Below are 17996 nucleotides of genomic sequence, written 5' to 3'. Positions count from 1 at the left end.
CCACCACTGCTTGCATCGGTCAGTTATCTCACATCTACATGCCTTTCTTTACTGCAACCGTCACGGACTCATAGGGGAGACTGAGGATTGCGTATGAAGCACTTTGGAGGTCCTTAGGCAAAGAATTATTGCCGAGAGTGGCTGGACGCTTGTCCCGTACTGTCCGGGTCAAGCCCCAGCCGTGCTCTTGCATGTTCTAGGCCTGGGCGGTTTCGCCGTTGACAGCGAGCAGATGAATAGACGCACGGTGAAAAGGGAGGGAGGGAGAGGGGAGACTGGAGCCCTACCATGCAGCCTGGTACCATACTCCACCCACTGGCTTGGGCAAGATGTCCTCACCCAGCACCACGGGCACAGCTCTAGGGCTGCAGCCACCGGCCTAGGACAGAGGAAAAGGGGCTGCAAGGGGAGGCAAGAACGTGCAAGCAACACGCTGCCTGCTGCAGCATTCATTCCAAGACCAGCTCACCTAGCAAAACATTTTGCTACCCTCGGCTGGAGGTGGGGTAGCAAAGGAGAGGCCAGTGCAGTGGCAGGGGGACTGAGCCACCCCCCCATCGGATCCTGCCAGAGACCATAGGTACGGACACAGGGCGGGCAGCCCCTCTCGCCACCGCTGCTCTTTTTGGTCCACCCGCTTGTGCAGAGCTACTGCAGGCATGTCGCAAAAATGCAGCTTGAGCCCGGGCACCTGCTTAGCCTGGCCTAGATCACGCTGCAGGGTACAGAGTGACATGGCGGCAGAGGGGAAAACTGGGCTAGGGGCTGGTGAAGGCCTCCGATGAATGACCAGGCTCCAAGCGTGGAGGCTGCTTCCTGCTGAGAAGGGAAGTTCTCACTCCACCTTTCTTCTTATGCCATTTGTGGCAGAGGGCGTTACATCTATGCCTTTATATTGCAGGACCAGCAGCCCTTGTACCTGAGCACATCGGGAATCAGGCTGCAGGCTCAGGCCATTTGACTCCTTCCCTGCATACAGGCAAGAGACCACTGACCCTTTAAAAAACAGCGGTTTAATGACAATCGAGGTTAAAATGCTATTAACAGCTGGTTGGGGGGAGGTTTATGAAGTCCACAAACAACAGCCGCGTGGAGGAACACCAGTTGTACAGACATTTACAGGCTGGAGATCACAAATCTACACATCTTAGCAGTGATAATAAGAGAAGCTGCTTCTTTAGGGTCAGCAGCTCCCAAATCCGCAAAGGGCTCTATCTGGGCTTGGGCTAGCTGAAGCCACGGGGCGTGTGTCTGGGGTGGAGCCTCTACAGCAGGCTACGGGCATGAGCCATCGTGACCATTTCACAGGCTAGACAGTTCTGCGGGAGGAACAGCGCGAGAGTTCCCCCTGCCCCTTCCTACCCCAACCGGCAGCTTTCCTCGGGGGCACTGGAAAGCAGCCAGGTTTCAGGGCGTAGTTTCCTGAGGCACGTGGCTACCTGCAGAGAGGGCTTCTTAGTTTGCTTTGTTTCTACAGCCATCGCTCTGGATTTGGAGTGCAGAGGAAACAAGGGGCCACTCCCAGTAACAGCCCCAGCCGTGTAAAGTATCCCTCTCCCCGCCCAATTTGCTCATCATGGCACAGGGAAGCAGAGCGCTTGGTAAGAACACCAAGTCAGCATGGGGTCAACCTAGGAGCACGGCAGCCATGAGATGGCAGAGAAATCCCTCGAAGGGCCAGCAGTAGGGAAAGCTGGAGGAGGTTCTGACTGGAGGACGGGGTGGGGAAGGAATGAGGGGCCTTCTGCTCGCACATCAGTGACGGAGAAGGGGTCGGTAAGCAGGTGCTATGGATGGGGGCAGCATTTCCCTCGGAGCTGGCCAGTTGAGAGTCTGGCCAACCTCCTAAGCAGCAGCCCTGGCAAAGCAAGAGCCAATGCTGGTCCCCAACTCTTGCTCACAAGGCAGGGGGGCAGCTGTGGCTTATGGGCTTCAGTGGAGACCAGAATATCTGAGCAAGCCGCACTTCGCCTTCAGTTAGCAACGGAGAGTGGGAGTCAGCTGGACCAAGCAGGCCGGCTTGGTGGGAGGAGAATTTGGACCCTCCACTCTGCTCCAAGGCTGGGAGGTGCCAGGGGCTTCTCTCTTCCTATATTGGGGCCCAATATTGGCAAAAGATCCACACTCATTAGCAGCACCAGAGCAGCTTTAGGAAGGCAAGACCGCACCAGACTAACGAGGCAGCGGGCTGCCCAGGCCCCGGAGCACCAGTGGCCATGTTAATAGTCTTGGACACAGTATGCAGCTTGAGTCTGCTGGGGTACAGCGCCTTCAAGTCTTCCAAGGCCCCGTAAGCAGCCATGGAGAACTCGGGGTCCCCCGTGGTGAGCAGGTCAAAGACGCAGGACTGGAAATACACGTCCTCCACCTGCAGGATGTGGCGACACTGCTCGGTGGCCATCTCCACCGTGTAGGCCCGTCGGGAGCTGGGCCAGAGCGGGCTAGAGCTCGCCAGGCTCAGCCTGTGCTCCTGGATCAGCTCGTTCTTCGGGCAGCCGTGCAGACAGAGCTGGAGGCCGGCGCTCTCCTCCGAGAGGTTCAGGGTCTCCTCTGGCACACGGATGGCGAAGGTGAGGTAGCGGCCCACTTGGCGGATGATGACGGTGCTGCCAATGTAGCTGGCCTGGATTTCCACCTGGCCGGCGTCCGGCTTCTCCAGGATGCGCAGGCTGCTGGCTCCCTCCTGCCACCCTCCGGTTCTTGTGCCATCACTGAACGCCAGCGGCAGGTCCTCTGTGGTCGCCTGATAAACCTTCTGCTCCGTGCAGCCCTGGTAACTCTTAAAGATCAGCGTGATCTGCAGAGGAGACGGAAAGCAATGAGATCAGCCTGGTGAAAACGCAGCCCGGTCCCCACCTCCCACTGCAGCTGTGTCCACTAGGGAAAGGCACCGGGCGATGTGGCAGCTCACAATAAGGCTTCGGGCACAGGCACTGACTCCATGGGTGCTCCGGGGCTGGAGCACCCACGGGAAAAACATAGTGGGTGCCCAGCCCCCACCAATCAGCTCCTCCCTCTCCCCCACCCCAGTGCCTCCCACCCGACGAGGATCAGGGAGCCGGGGCCAGGAGCACGGTGACGGCTCTGGGAAGGGGGTACATGGACAGGGGTAAGGGGGCCGAGGCTGGGAGCAGAGCCCTGGGTGCAGCGCTATTGGGGGGGACACTGGGCACGGGGCTGGCAGCAGGAGCCAGCAGCTGGGGCCGGGGCCAGGAGTGGACCTGGGTGGCACTCCCTTTCTGCCCCCCATGGGGCCTGGCCTGGTCCCCAGCTGTGCGGCGCCCCACACTTTGGGGACCTCTGCCCTAAGCCATCTGTTCTCTACTTCCCAGCGACACATTCCACTAGAGCTGAAGCTTGCCTCCCCCACTGTGCTCCAAAAGCCATAGGGGTGGATCGTGAGGAACCCAGGGCCCCCAGAATATCTATTCAGCTCGAGACACCTTGACTCAAGTCGTTTCAAACCTGGCAGCCGGATTGCTGAGGCCACTGGGCCCAGAACTACTTATTTCCGCACACAACCTTAAAGACCCGTTCATAGCTGCAGCTCTCCTCCGGGCACCACAACCCTCCGCTGGCACATCCAGCTGCCAGGACAGGGTTCTACCGAGCACAGCGAGTGCTAATAAATCACAAAGTTCATCGTCGCTTCTAACTCCGACCTCGTCTGCCGTCAGAGCCGACGTCACTTTTGGTGACCGGCGGGATGTCAACCTGGCGAGTCTCTGGGCCGGCAGATGTCCACACGACCTAGAGTGTTCACAACGGCTCACTCAGCAGAAGGGCTAAGTGCGGGCGGAGGCTGACCTGAGCTGGGCTATCCCAGCCAACGTTGAGGTGTAGGGAAGGGAAGCTTCCCAGACTCTGCTGTGCCTCTTTTATGGTTAGAGACCGTCAGTGTCCAGTGAGGCCAGTCCTGAACTCACTAGGGACAGCAGTTGTTTCAAGGCTCCAGAACAGGTTTAAACTTAGGCAACAAGAGGCCATCAGCACTGTGCCCTTGTCTGGCGGCAAGGGAAGCCAGGTGCCAGCCGGATACCTGCTACAGGACAAGATATTTGCCTTCATCTCTGAACAAGGTCTAGCACATGGGTAGGGCCCTTCATTTTCCGTTTTTATTTTATTTAATTTTTCTCGGGAATGGATCAGTGTTTATTATAAAACAGCTGAAAATCGGGGCAAAAAATATTAATAATTTTTTCTGGGTAAATATTGGGGTTTATTTTAGATTAAGGCTTTGAATTCTGTTCATCAATGTGGTTTGCCACCTCTGTGTTTAAGAAAACTATTTCTCTAACCCCCAACTAAAACTTTTCATTTGAATAAATAGTTTACTGCAGTAGACTTAGGCCATGTCTACACTACAAAGTTAAGTTGACTTTATGGAAGTCGACATTAAGCCTCCGATTGAAGCAAGTCGATCTTGCTTGTCCACACCATGCTCATTGTGTCGGCGGAGTGCATCCTCACTAACAGGGCTTGCATCAACGCACGGAGCAGTGCACTGTGGGTAGCTATCCCTCAGGGCACGTAGCCAAGGGGAATTTTGGGTTGGGCTTGCAATGCCTTATGGGACCAAAACATTGGCATGGGTGGTTAGGGGAACATGGCGTTAACCTCCCGTGATGCACTTACCTCCCTCCCTCCCTGAAATCAATGGCAAACAATCAAGCCTTTTTCATAAGCCTGGGTTAGCTGCGTGGACGCCACAGCACTATAAACATGGACCCCGCTCAGCTGTACTCCGTTGTTCTGAGCATTACAAACACCTCGCGCCTTATCCTGCAGGATTTACACAGCCGATACAAGAGCCGCCACACGGCACAATGTGATGCCACCCTGCTGGAAGACACAGAGCAAAGCAATTCACAGTTGCTGGTGACAGTCATGCATCACCTTGACACAGTTGAGCACCGTTTCTGGGCCTGGGAAACGAGCACTGACTGGTGGGACTGCATCGTTATGCAGCTATGGGATGACGAGCACTGGCTGCAGAACTTCTGAATGCGTAAGGCCACTTTCCAGGAACTGGGTGAAGAGCGTTCCCCAGCCCTGAAGTGCAGCAATAGTAAAATAAAAGCTGCTCTGACAGCGGAGAAGCGAGTGGCGATAGCTCTGGGGTAGCAGTCTGGCCTTGCAAGCTTCCAGTCAGTGGGGAACCAATTTGGAGTGAGTAAATCTAACATGGGATCTGTTGTGATCCAAGTTTGCAGGGCCATTAACAGACTTCTTCTAAGAAGGGTAGTGATTCTGGGCAACGTGCAGGACATAGCGAATGGTTTTGTCTCGATGGGGTTCCCTAACTGCGGTGGGGCAATAGAATGCATATCCCTATCTTGGCACCAGACCACCTTGCCAAAGAGTACATAAACTAAAAAACGCTCGTGGATCACAGGGGCTGTTTCACCGACATCAACATGGGAACACAGGTCTGTTCAGAAAGCTGCAAGCAGGGACTTTCTTTCCAGACTGAAAAATAATCATTGGTGATGTTGAAATGCCAAGCGTGATCCTGGGAGACCCAGCCTGCTCCTTGCTTCCATGGCTCACAAAGCTGTACACCAGCAGCCTGAACAGCAGTAAGGACCAGTTCGACCATAGGCTGAGCAAGTGCAGAATGGTGGTGGAATGTACCTTTGGACGTTTAAAAGGTCGCTGGTGCTGTTTGCTTACTAGGTTAGACCTCAATGAAAGCAGTATCCCCATTGTTATTGCTGTCTGCTGTGTGCTCCACAATATCTGTGAAACAAAGGGAGAAAAGTTTCCGCTGGGGTTGGGGGGTTGAGACAGATCACCTGGCAGCCAATTTTGAACAGCCAGAAACCAGGGCAATAAGAACACATTGAGGGGCTCTGTGTCTCCATGAGGCTTTGAAAACCAGTTTCAGCAATGAGCCACAGTAATGTGACACTTATCTGTGTTGTTCCCTACCAAGCTGTCCCCTTCCTTGCATTTTCTCCCCTGTAAACTCCACCCTCACCAACCACCATGTGTTGAATGAATAAAGAGCCTTTTCTCCTCCATCTGTTAAGTTTTATTATGCACACAAGTACACAGAGACAGCAAAGAAAAGTAAGATAACCTGGGGGCAAAAGGGCTGATAACACTGTGGGGGGAGAAACAAGGAAAGCTTGCTTACAGATGCACTGCAATAACAATTAAAGATGTAGGAATGGGCACCTTCTGGTCCTTGTACCCTCTGGTGTTGAGTGCAAGGGATACAGAACACACCCCGTCCCGTTCTCCCCCCCCCACACACACACCCCTAATAGGACTTTTGGGGGAGGAGGATGTAGATCTGGGTGACGATGGCAGCAGGTTCAGCATTGGCTGCAGCGGGACTCTTGCATCCAGCTGCCTTTCATGAACCTCAACCAGACGCCTCAACATGTCTGACTGCTCATTCATAATCCGCAGCATCTCTTCCTGCATCCTCTCCTGTCCTCCCTGTCCAGCTCCAGGTTCTTGGACAGTGCAACCCTCCATGCTCTAAGTGCCGTCTTCTCACTCTCAGAGGCGCGCGTTAACGCATTGAACATGTCCTCCTGAGTTTTTTTCCGCCTTCTAATCTGGGAAAGTCTCTGTCCCGGTGTGGAGGATGTGCCGACGGACTAGGTTTCTGCTGCAAAGCACAAGGGTAGCATTGACGGTGCTTACATAGTTTCTGGTGCAAGGTAAACTTTTTTGGTTTTGTTTTTAAATAAAAAACCACCCCTCAATGCACTTCACTGCAAGCCACAACGTAATCGCAACCACTGGCTATTGCAAGTGTCGGTTCGCTGCTCCAGCTAGGGTGAGTAAGACCACGAGGCATGGGCGAGAGGCTTTGTGCTACTGCTTTTGTGAAGATATCCTTGGAATCACAGGTTGGAACTTGAGAAAAGCCCCCTTTCCCCTAGCAACCTGGACGGTGCTTGAGGACAGGCACCAGGGTAAAGCCCCCCCAAATAGTTTGGTTTTTTTACAAAAGCAGCACCCGGTTGAGGGGGGAAGGGAGACAAACAAGAAGCTGCCACCCCTACCCCCTTCCTTTTTCCGCCCCAATTCTGCTTGTGATACACAGTGATCCCTTCCAATCACAACCACGGCACGTTTGGGAAAGTGTGGTGGTGTGACCCATATTTTACCAAACGGTGTGGATTACTTCCTAAATTATTTGCGGTTTAAGGGCTAGCATTGAAAGCTTCCCTTGTTTCCCATAGGTGACCCTATGCAATATCACTCTCCTGAGGGTAACAGAGGCAGCAAGGGAGCAGATACTGCAAAAGTCTGGGTACAGACCTGGTCCGTATGCTGCAATGCTCTGTGCTGCAATGATGCCATCAGAATGAATACTTGAGTGGCGCGGAAAAGTGTCCTACTGTGGTGAACAAAAAAAGGCAGCCCTTCCTAGAAACCTTCTGCAAAGGATTGCAGGGCACTTCTATGAAAGCTTCCTGGAGATCTCCATGGAGGATTCCCGGGCCATCCCCATGCACATAGACAGTCTGTTTCAGGGAGCACCCTCTGCGTAGCTGGAGTGGCCACTGATACCCATTACACTTACGTTTTTGTTCAGATTAAACATAAAATATAATAGCATGTAACCCCTACAGTTTGATTGGAAATGTGGTCTCACCAGAGATGCCTTTCCCGGCATCACACTCCACCGCCAACTGGTCCTGTGTAGGGTTGGGCTCCAGGGTTAAAAACAATTCTTGGCTGTTGGGGAGAAAGGATCCTCTGCTTGCCTGCCTCACATTCTCCTCCTCCTCATCAACAATGTCCTCCTCGTTGTTGCTTGAGGTCGCCCAGGAGGTCTCCACGGGGCGTTTTGGGGTAGTGATGGGGTCGTTGCCGAGAATCGCATACAGCTCCTCATAAAAGTGGCATGTCTGTGGGGCAGAACCAGAACGGCTGTTCACCTCCCTTGTCTTCTGGCATGCTTGCCGAAGGTCCTTTATTTTCACGTGGCACTGCTGCCTGTCCCTGGTGTAGCCCTTCTCCCGCGTGATCTTGGCATAGATGTCAGCGTTTCTTCTGCTGGATCGGAGCTCTGCCTCCGTGGACTCTTCTCCCCACACAGCGATAAGATCCACCACCTCCTGTGTGCTCCATGCTGGAGTGTTTTTGGGGCCTTGAGTCTCCATGATCAGCTGGGCTGGCGAGCTCTCCACACTGATCAAACAGGAAGTTAACATTCAAAAGTTCCCGGGGCTTTAACAGGGGAGTGACTGTTTCCTGTGTAACGTGCAGTGGAGTTGAAAGTGCTCTCCAGAGTGGTCACAGCGGAGCACTGTGGGACACCTCCTGGATGCCAATTCATTTGAATTACACAATGCCTTGTCTACACTATCCCCATGTCGACATGTGGATGTCAAATCAAGCACTACGCCTCTCATGGAGGTGGAGTACAGAAGTCGACTTTACAGGCCACTTAGGTGGGCGGAAGGGACTCGGTAGTGTAGACACGTACATTATTAGATCCATTTAATGCGGCTTATGTCAACCTAAGTTTGTAGTGTAGACCAGACGTGTACTATTAGCCTATAAATATTTACATTTAATAACTGGGCCACACCATTTGCAGCGCATACACTCAACTTCATTCTTTTCCCGTTTTTGTTTTTTTTTAACTTTTGAATACTTCCTTGTGTTCTGAAATGTATTCTGAGACAGATTTTCATTTTCGTGTGTCAAATCTTTAAACCGTTATCTGCTAACAGCTTGAAATGTGTACATGGCGGGTGTGAGATTCATCAGTACATTCAGATGCGCACGCACTTCAGAGCTTGCGTGCGGGCCTGTTTATTGTGTGTATCTTCCAGACTAATACAGAGCCTCATTTCAACAGGCAGCTTTGCGTATACACACAGACTAATGTATTATCGTAATACAGATATCTCATGCAATGTATTGTATGTTCCTAATAAAACCAGTTATTTTTTTATATTTAAAAGATACAAAAGTAGGGTGAAAATCAGAAAAAAAAAAAAAGAATACTTTCTGTAAAGCCCGGATAAAAATCGCTTTAAACTGAAAACGAAGGGGCTTACACATGGGGAAGGCAGGTAAGGACAACAAGTGCCCTAAAGGCTTCAGCACGGCACACTGTTATCAAACTCCAGTCTACGCTAGTCGTTCTCAAGCTGGGGTGTGCCAAGCTGCTGCCCCCACCTCTTATTATTTGTGTCTCCGTAACACCTAGGAATGCCAGCCATGGGCCAGGACCCTTCTGTGCTAGGCGCTGCACAAACAGAACAAACTGCCAGTCCTGTTCTGTTCATTCCCTCTGGGGCAGCTGGCATTGGCCACTGCCGGAAGACAGGATACTGGGCTGGATGGACCTTTGGTCTGACCCATTATGGCCATTCTTACAGTCCTGTCCCAAGGCGCTTACAATCTACCACAAGCCATTCTTCCTCCTGGTTCTAGACCCATCCCCGGCTCATGGTTTCCAGGGCCTTTGACCAACTAAACTAGAGAGAATCCTTCCTTCCTGTTACTCCAAGCAGCATTTTCTCTCTCCCTTTGTGGGGGGTGGGGGGCTTCTTTGGTGTCCGTTCATTCACCCATTACCAGCTGTGCAGCTGAAACAATCAGCAGAGGAGGGGATGTCGACACACAGGAGGGCAGAAATAAGCAGTCTAGGAGATCATGGGTGGGGGAGGTAGCTGGGGGCCTCGGTCATCCACAAAGGGAAATCAGTCCTTAAGGAACGGAAAGCCCTACCAGCACCATGAAGAACTGAGCAGCTGACATACAAAGATGGTGACTGTAATTAAGCCCTGCCCTGTAACTGGTTTATTTTCCCCCCTCACCTCCTTGCTACTGCCCCGAAGTGCCTGTTCCTGGGAGCCACGCCCTGCAGACGTAGCAGGGAAGATGGAGACTCAAGACTGAAGGGAAGGTGGGTTGGAAAGACGCAGTCCTCAGTGAGGCCCCCGAGCACCACAGCCTTCCCCGAGCCTGACCACCTATCTAGCTGCCCGTCTCCAACAGCATTTGCTATGGAGCATGCCCTGACCTCCCCTCCTGTCCTACAACACCCGAGCGATTGTCTCCGACGCTCCCCCGCTCGGCTGCTGGGTGAGCATTAACCTCGACGATTAAGACCCATCCTTTCTTCGTTGTGGTAGCCACAAGGAGACCGAACGTATCAGGGTCCACGCAAGGTGCTCTGCCTGTTAAAGCTGGACCCAGAACGCTAGGCGGACGGCCCAGAGTCTAAATCAACCACCAAGAAGCTGAAGCACAGAAGGGGGGAAAAAAATGGAAAGAAAAAAAAACACCTCCCAGCTTCCCTCAACTGGAGAAGACCCAGGAAGAAACAGGAGGGTTGCCCCTCTGAGCGGGTGCCCGACACCAACTCTTCAATGTTGCGGCACTGGCAGGAGCCCCTGCAATGAGGCGGGTGGAGAAGCAGCTGAGGTGGTGCCCAGGTGAGAGGTGGGAGCTGCAAAACAGAACAGAGGCCCCAGGCTCTCATGCTCAGCTGGGTAGCAGACGCCTTCCTGAGACCAAAACACACGTCACCCCGGCAGCAGGAGACCCAAAGGGAGGTCAGGACGGAGGATGAGGGGGAGGCAGAGCAGAGTGGGACAAACAGAAGGCGGAAGCATCTGCAGAGTTCGCATTTAATGAGCGCCAGAGAAGTAGCAGCAGTGGCCGTGGGCCGCAGCAGCAACAGGAAAGCAGGATGGGGCTGGAAGGGAACACAAACAGGAGAAGATCGGCTGAAAGGGAGGGAGAAACCAACCCGGGGTCGGTAGAGGTAAAGCACCCAGGAGAACTATAAAGCAGCAGTGGCCAAGAAAAGCCAATGCCCTGAAAGAAGGGAAGGAAAGTGAGGGAAGTGGGCACGAGGGACTGAACAAGGAGGTGGTATCACACAGACAGCCACTGCGAGTGTCTCCGTGTCCAGGAGTCAGGGAGTTCTACGGTGGGACCGAAGGCACGTGAACAGGGGAGAGAAGCTCTTGGTTTGCTCTGTATGGCCAACGGAGGGGGGAAATGGTGCACAGGCAGGATCAAACAGCTTGTTTTCCTGTCAGACAGGAGACCCCGAGAGGTAGCGCGGCCTAGCAGACTGATCAAGGGGCTGGGAGCCAGGAGAGCTCCCCAGCTGTGTCTTGAGCTCTGCCCGGACCATCTCGTTCCCCGGCTGGCTAGTGACAGCTATTGCACTTCCAAAGATACAACCCTCTCGAACGCTTCACTCTGCTCAACCCGGCGAGTGCTACTGAAAACAGCTGGTCACCGACCAAACAGAGAACACCACAGAGGGGGCGGATAACGGCCTCCAGTTAAACTGCAAGCGCAGAGCAAAGGGAGCTGGAGAGGCCAGAAAGCTAAGAAGCCCACAGACGCAGAGGAGCACAATTCCTAGGCTGCTGGTCTAGTCTGTGCAAAAGGCGACCCTTCCTGCATAAAGCTACCGACTCCTGACACACTAATGCAGGAAGGGGTAGAATGGCGCAGGGCCTCGGGGGATGGGAGACGGGGTATGGAGCCTTTAGGCCAGTGGTTCTCAACCAGATGTTCGGGGTCCCGAGGGGACCGTGAGCAGGTTCCAGGGGGTCCGCCAAGCAGGGAGAGAGTTAGAGTCGCTGGGGCCCAGGACAGAAAGCCAAAGCCCTGCCGCCCAAGGCTGAAGCCCGGGGCCCTGAGCCCTGCCATGGGCTGAAGCAGAAGCCTGAGCAACTTAGCTTCATCAGACGCCCTGTGGCATGGAGCCACGGGCCACTGCCCTGCTTGCTGCCCCTTAATGCCGGCCCTGGCTTTTTATATGCAGAAAACCAGCTGCGGCACAGGTGGGCCGTGGAGTATTTAATCACATGTTGGGGGGGGGGGGGGGCCTCAGACAGAAAAAGGTCGAGAACCCCTGGCTTAGACCATGGGTCTAATCCCAAACTGGGGAGCAGAGTTTAGGTCGTTACCATCAGACGTGTGCAGGGAACATGACCCAAGTGAATGGCTTTATTCCTAGAAAGCGGATTTGTCCATCACAAAACCCGCCGCTTCCCACACCCCGGTATGAGCCATGGCCACAGCCCCTGGTGCTCGTGCTTTAGATCATGCAGCAAGGCAGAGAAGCCTGCACGGCCAGGGAAAGATGCTTGCATGGCTAATGTTGGTGCTGTGCCCTTCCATCAGATCAAAGAGGGAACCTGCGGTGTGCCATGTTGTCAGGCCAATGCTACCCACATGCACGAGTTAACACTTCCAGAAGCCAGACAGAAGAATGTGGTTGTTGGGATTTTCATACTGAAGCTACGCTATCCCAGAGCAACGAGCAGAAACTGTTGTCGAAGCAGCTAGACAATCGCAGCAGTCACACACAGCGCTGGAGATGAAAGCCAGTTTTGATCAAGAAGGGATGTTAGCTGGGACACTGGAGTGAATCATACTTTGCCCTGAGCCCATCTCTGCTCTGGGGATCTCAAAGAGCTTCACAGAAGGGGTGTCTCAGATTAACTAGCCCACATTCACACCCCAAGTCAGGGCCCGAGCTGAGAACCGAGTCTTGCTCTACAGCATGACCCGAAAGAGGGTCCTGACAGGGGTTTTATTCTAGTCCAGTTCTGCTACTGTGCTCACCAGTGCAGCATCTGAACACCTGCCCGGGGTACACTAAGAAACACGAGCAACATCTGTCACAAATCACAGTTCCTCTGCCATCCAGTAGGTCCTTGACTGTCTTTCTGTAGGCGGGGAGAAGGATGTAGGACGAGGGGTTTTTAAACAACGATTTTTAATCTTCCACTCGGAGTATTGCCAAAGCCACCCACCTCCGACCAGGCTGGAAGAAAAGCTTTTCACCCTCAAGACCTCAACTGTACAGAGGGTTTGGGGCTACACAAAGCCACCCAATTCCTTAGCTCAGGCTGGCAGGAGTTCAGACGCGCTGCCTCTCCTCCCTACACTTTGTCCAGCTCTAGAGATCTCAAAACAAAACTCAGTTGGAATCAGATTCACTTTTCCCATCCGTCACTTAAAACCCTGAAGTGAAGCCAGGCTTGCCTGAAGGTTTGGGAACCAGTCCTGAGTTTGTCGCAAAACTCAGCAGGTTTGGGGCGCTTACACACGGAAGGTTTGCACAGCTCTGCTATGGAGGCAGGCCCTCAACATCCCACGGGGCCCGAGGACACCATCTGAACCTTTAATGCAGTCCTGTAATTACGGAAGACCATGGTAACATGACAGACCTGCGAGAAAGGTATAGAACAAACCCAATTCTAAGCCCCCATCTAGGAGAGGCTGTTTCCCAAGTACACACTCTGAAATTCACTCCCTCTGATGACCACAAGGGGGTAGCAGATGATCACAGCAGCTCAGTCCCTCCTAACAGAAGCTAAAGTAGAAGGGTGGGGAGTTGGGGGGGTGGTTTGTTTGTTTGTTTGTTTGTTAAAAAAGTGGTCTGATTACCTTGCTGGTGGCAGTGGCACTGGATCCCAGAACAACTGGGACGTTGGTGACCTGGACTGACAGGTACTGATTGTCTATTAGCGGCCAAGCTCCCTCCACTTTACACGTCTGAAACTCATCTTTAAAGGTCCTTAAATGAGGATCCCCAAATAATCCACAGTGGGCAAATTTCTTCTGAACGCCAGATCTGCTCTCATAGCTGCAGAGCTCTGAAACCAGAGGGTCCGGTGTGCCGGGGGCGTTCGCTGAGGAAGTCGGCCCGTCGCTGGAGCAGTTGTACTGCGTAAAGAGTTCCTTGATCCGGAAGACGGCCGAGTGATACACCAGGTCTCCCCGGCAGGATTTGGCTGTCTTTCTGGTGCACACCGAATACGCCCGCAAGGCAATGCAATAATCCACGTCCAGCGGCGTCTCCTCTGGCAAGGCCTGGTTAGGAGATGTGGAAGCCACGTAGTCTGCATTACAGCGCTGGATTCGGCACTGCTGGCAACGCACTGCAAGGAGAAAAGGTCATTCTGATCAACAGCAAACAGCTGATGGGTGTCAACGACCCACCCACTAACTAGCAACTAGAGACCTAGGGTCTGCCCTAAGCACAAGTCATATAAAGACGGATCTTTCCCTCCTCCCGACACTGCAATGAAAGCTCCTGTCCAGGGGCTTAAAACAGAAGTCCTGTAGGTAGAGAAAACACAGAAGCCAAACTCTTCTCACAGCTTTACGGAGATATAGATGCTACCTACGGGCTCTTGTGACCCATCAACGCCTGTATTGCTTTGCACTTAAGACAGCGCGCCATCTCCAAAGCACTTTACCAACCTCGGCCATCACAATACTCCTGAGACAGACAAGTACTAAGTCAAGAGTTAAGTGTCACCAGCATTTTCTTATGTTTTTTATTAAATAACCTCCCCCCCCCCCCAAGGTGGGACAGAGCAAAAAACATACTACAAACATACATAAGACAGCATCAGGCAATGCAATGACTTGCATTCACTTTTCATATACATACTACACAAAAGTGGCAAAACTATCACTGAAATTTACCAGCCAAGTCACAAGATTGACTGCCTGCTTTTGCCATTATGAAGAGAAAGAAAATAAATCAGGATTTACTTGCTATTCAAAATAAAGTGCCACGCCTCAAGTGAACAGAATTTTGAAAGGCTGGTTTATATCCAGCCACATTTCGTCAAGCCTGTAACGATCTGCAAGGCGGCTAGACTACTGTTATTCTTCCTACATATATTCAGAAATATCACTGCACTGTGTGTGTGTTGTGTTCTTATACACACAATGCTACGCTGTTTGCTACCCTGAATCAGCACTCAAATGTTAAAGGACAAAATGTGAGTTATTAAATTCATCCAGTATCCTCCCTGGAGGCAGATATCAGCAATGCAGCAATTTTAGACCCAGCATGCAAATCTGTACTGATTAGCTGCAGATCTTAAACACACAATATCCACCTCCCTGGAAGCATCTCACAGCCGTGTGTGAACACACTGCTGTCACAGATTTAGCTAAGTTTTACATTAAGGCACAAAACAGCTCTCCCTCCAACTCAGAGAAAAGAAGAAAAGTTACTTTCTATAGCTATACTTTCTATACTCTCAGGGAAAAGTTCGTTTCTATAGGCTTCTCGGCAATTAGAATCAAGAACTGCGGACGGAATATGGGAGTTCAGATTCCTGAGTTCTGTTCCCAATTCTGCCACCATCTTGTCTGCTCGGGGGGGGAAGGAATCACTCAGGCTGAAGTTTTTAAAGTCACCCACTCATTTTAGAAGCCCAATTGGAGCCTGACTTTCCGAAATGCTGAGCACCCATAACTTCCAACGAACTCAGTAACAGCACTGGGTGCTCAGCACCTCAGACGTCAGGCCCTAGGCATCTCCACTGGGGCACCCAAGAACTGATGCACCCAAAATTAGTGCACATTTGATATTTTTGACCTTTGCCTCCATCTGTAAAATAGGAATAATTATCCACCTTCCTAAGGGCTCTGAGCCACATGCGAAGTCTGCTAGGAGCGAACGTGCGTCATCCACTGCATTCCCCACCTAAGTCAGCCTCGTTTGCACTTTGACGGCTTCGCGCAAGCACAATTAATTGTATTTTAAAGACTCTGCTCAGCATATTGTGCTGTTTTTTGCTTAAAAGCCAATACTACAGAGAGACGCTTCATTCATGGTACAGCAACGGGTGAAACAGCTGACGTCTATTAAAACTACAAGTTCTTAGATAGAACCACAAAGATACAATGACCTCTGTTTCCCCCTCTCACTTTAGGTTTAAGCCACATCTTAATGCTTTGCAAAGAACAAAGTTAGTACATCTTACACATACACAGCCCCTTTGTGGGGTAAATTCACTGCAGGGTGGAGGGCTCAAATGAAGCCCCAGCCCTCTTTCTGCATCATTATTCTTCACACAGGGTGCAAGAACGTCTTGTGCAAACCCTCTACCTACTGGGCTGTATTTCATGTTTAGTTAGCAGAAATCCCCTGCGACAGCAGGAGCTATCAGGCGGATCATTCCTCTGCCCACCAGGAATGGCAGTGCCCACATGCCCATGGGCAACAGAATTGGGCCCAGAAGCAGGGAGGGCTGGGAAAGTCCTGGCCTCCCAGTTGGACCTTCAAGCCCCAGGAGGTTTTATTGGTTAGTGCCTTGGGGTCCGGAGAAGCAGGCAGTGGCGAGGACAGCGCTGTGCAGCCCCTGCCAGGGAAGGGGGTCCCCAGCCCAGGGGATGGAGAGGGAGCTGACCCAGCCCTCCTTGGGCCGCTGTCCCTGGCTGGCCCGCCGGCAGCAGAAAGGCGCCTCTGTGCTCCAGGCAGCCGCCTTGTTTGCTTTGGCAGGAGCTGCACGTTCGCGCCTCATAGAAAAACAAACCTCCCAGAAAAGGCTCATCCACCCCCACAACACGCCCCCCAACTAAGCTGAGCATCCAGGCTTCTCCTCAGCACACCCCACAGAGGGGTCCCCAACTCAGGCACACCCTGAAGCCCCCCCATACTGTCCCCCAATAAGGCATGTGTTTTGAGACCGCCCTCCCCCTTCCAACCATGTTCCACCACCAAGGGGGGCCCGGAAGAGATCCCAGCTCCCAGACAGCAGGGTCCCCAAAAGAGGCACCTCTCCCACCAGGCATGTGCTCTGGGCTCTCCCTTTCCCCCATGGGGGCCCCTCAGCCAAGGCATGTGTTCGGGTGCTCCCTGCAGCCCCTCAAGTGAGACACCTGCCTGGGTACCCCCTGACCCAAGGCATGAGCACCCCCAGTTCCCAGGAACACCCTCAGCCCACCTCCATCAGCTGACTCTCCCCAGCCCCTCCCCTGAGTTTCCATTCCAGTTCCGACCCCCTCCTTCCTAGCTCAGCTCCCCTCCAGTTACCCAGCCCCTTCCCCTCACTGCCCCAGTCCAGCTCCCCCCTTCCCTCCAGCATCCCCAGTCCGGCTCCCCCTTTCTCTCCTCCACCTGCTCCAGTCCAGCTCCCAGCATCTCCAGTCCAGCCCCACAACCAGCATCCCTGGTCCATCTCCCCCATTCCCCCCAACCCAGCTCCCCTCAGTCCAGCTCCCCCCACCCCCCAGCATCCCCTGCCCAGGTCCTGCTTTCCCTCCCTCCACCTGCCCCAGTCCAGCTCCCCCTCAGCATCCCCAAGCCAGCCCCCCACCACCCCACAGCATCCCCAGTCTGGCTGCCCCCTCCCCAGGCCGGGTCCCCCAGCATCCCCAGTCCAGCTCCCCCTACCCCCCAGCATCCCCTGCCCGGGTCCCGCTTTCCCTCCCTCCACCTGCCCCAATCCAGCTCCCCCCGCCCCCCAGCACCCCCAAGCCAGCCCCCCACCGCCCCGCAGCATCCCCGGTCTGGCTGCCCCCTCCCCAGGCCGGGTCCCCCAGCATCCCCAGTCCAGCTCCCCGCACCATCCCCAGCCCGGGTCCCCCTTCCCACCTGCCCCAGTCCAGCATCCCCCAGCCCCGGTGCCGCTCCCCAGCTTCTCCAGCCCGGGTCCCCCCAGTATCCTCGGCTCGGCTCGGCTCCCCTCCCCCTGGCCCCGATCCAGCCCCGCTCCCCGGCCCGGCTCCCCCGCTACCTGCGGCCGGCGGGGCCAGGCACACGGACACCAGCAGCACCATGCTGAGCAGAGGCCGCCGCCGCGGCCCCCGGAGCCGCTCCACAGCCGCCGGGGGGAGGCTGCCTGGCCCCATAACCATCCAGCCATCGGCCCGGGAGCCTCCAGCTCCGAGCAGAGCTGCCCCGTCCGCCGGCCGGGGAGAGACTGCGGGGTCCGGCCGCCTCCCGCACCCCAGCGCCGCCAGGGGAGCCGCAGAGGGAGACCGGCGATCTGCATCTTAATAAGGCTGCAGCCAATGGGGAGGCAGCCAGACCAGGCTAATCTGCATATTCATTATCCTGCCACCAATGGGCCCGAAAGCTCAGCCCCCCAATTCGTATAGTCAATTGCCTCCAACCAAGAGGGCAGCTCCAAACGTGAAGCTCCAGCAAATAGGGAAAGAGCCAGACCAAGCTAATCTGCATAACCATTAGCCTTTCACCAATGGGACAGTACCTAGGCCCAGCTGGT

General features: G+C 53.9%; 1 protein-coding gene across 1 annotated transcript; it reads right to left on the bottom strand.

Annotated features, from left to right (window-relative positions):
• Positions 1 to 991: 991 nt before the first annotated feature.
• On the bottom strand, positions 992 to 17759 carry LOC102935787 (repulsive guidance molecule A). Its single transcript, XM_037885993.2, has 3 exons — positions 17505 to 17759; positions 13408 to 13901; positions 992 to 2797 (listed from the first exon to the last, which is right to left on the bottom strand). The coding sequence occupies exons 1-3, from the start codon at positions 17623 to 17625 to the stop codon at positions 2129 to 2131; spliced, it is 1284 nt and encodes a 427-aa protein (XP_037741921.1). The 5' UTR covers positions 17626 to 17759; the 3' UTR covers positions 992 to 2128.
• Between the last annotated feature and the right edge of the window lie 237 nt (positions 17760 to 17996).

The sequence above is a fragment of the Chelonia mydas genome, chromosome 25 (assembly GCF_015237465.2).
Source record: "Chelonia mydas isolate rCheMyd1 chromosome 25, rCheMyd1.pri.v2, whole genome shotgun sequence".
NCBI classification, from domain to species: Eukaryota; Metazoa; Chordata; order Testudines; family Cheloniidae; genus Chelonia; species Chelonia mydas.
This window is presented reverse-complemented; position numbering and strand designations above follow the sequence as displayed.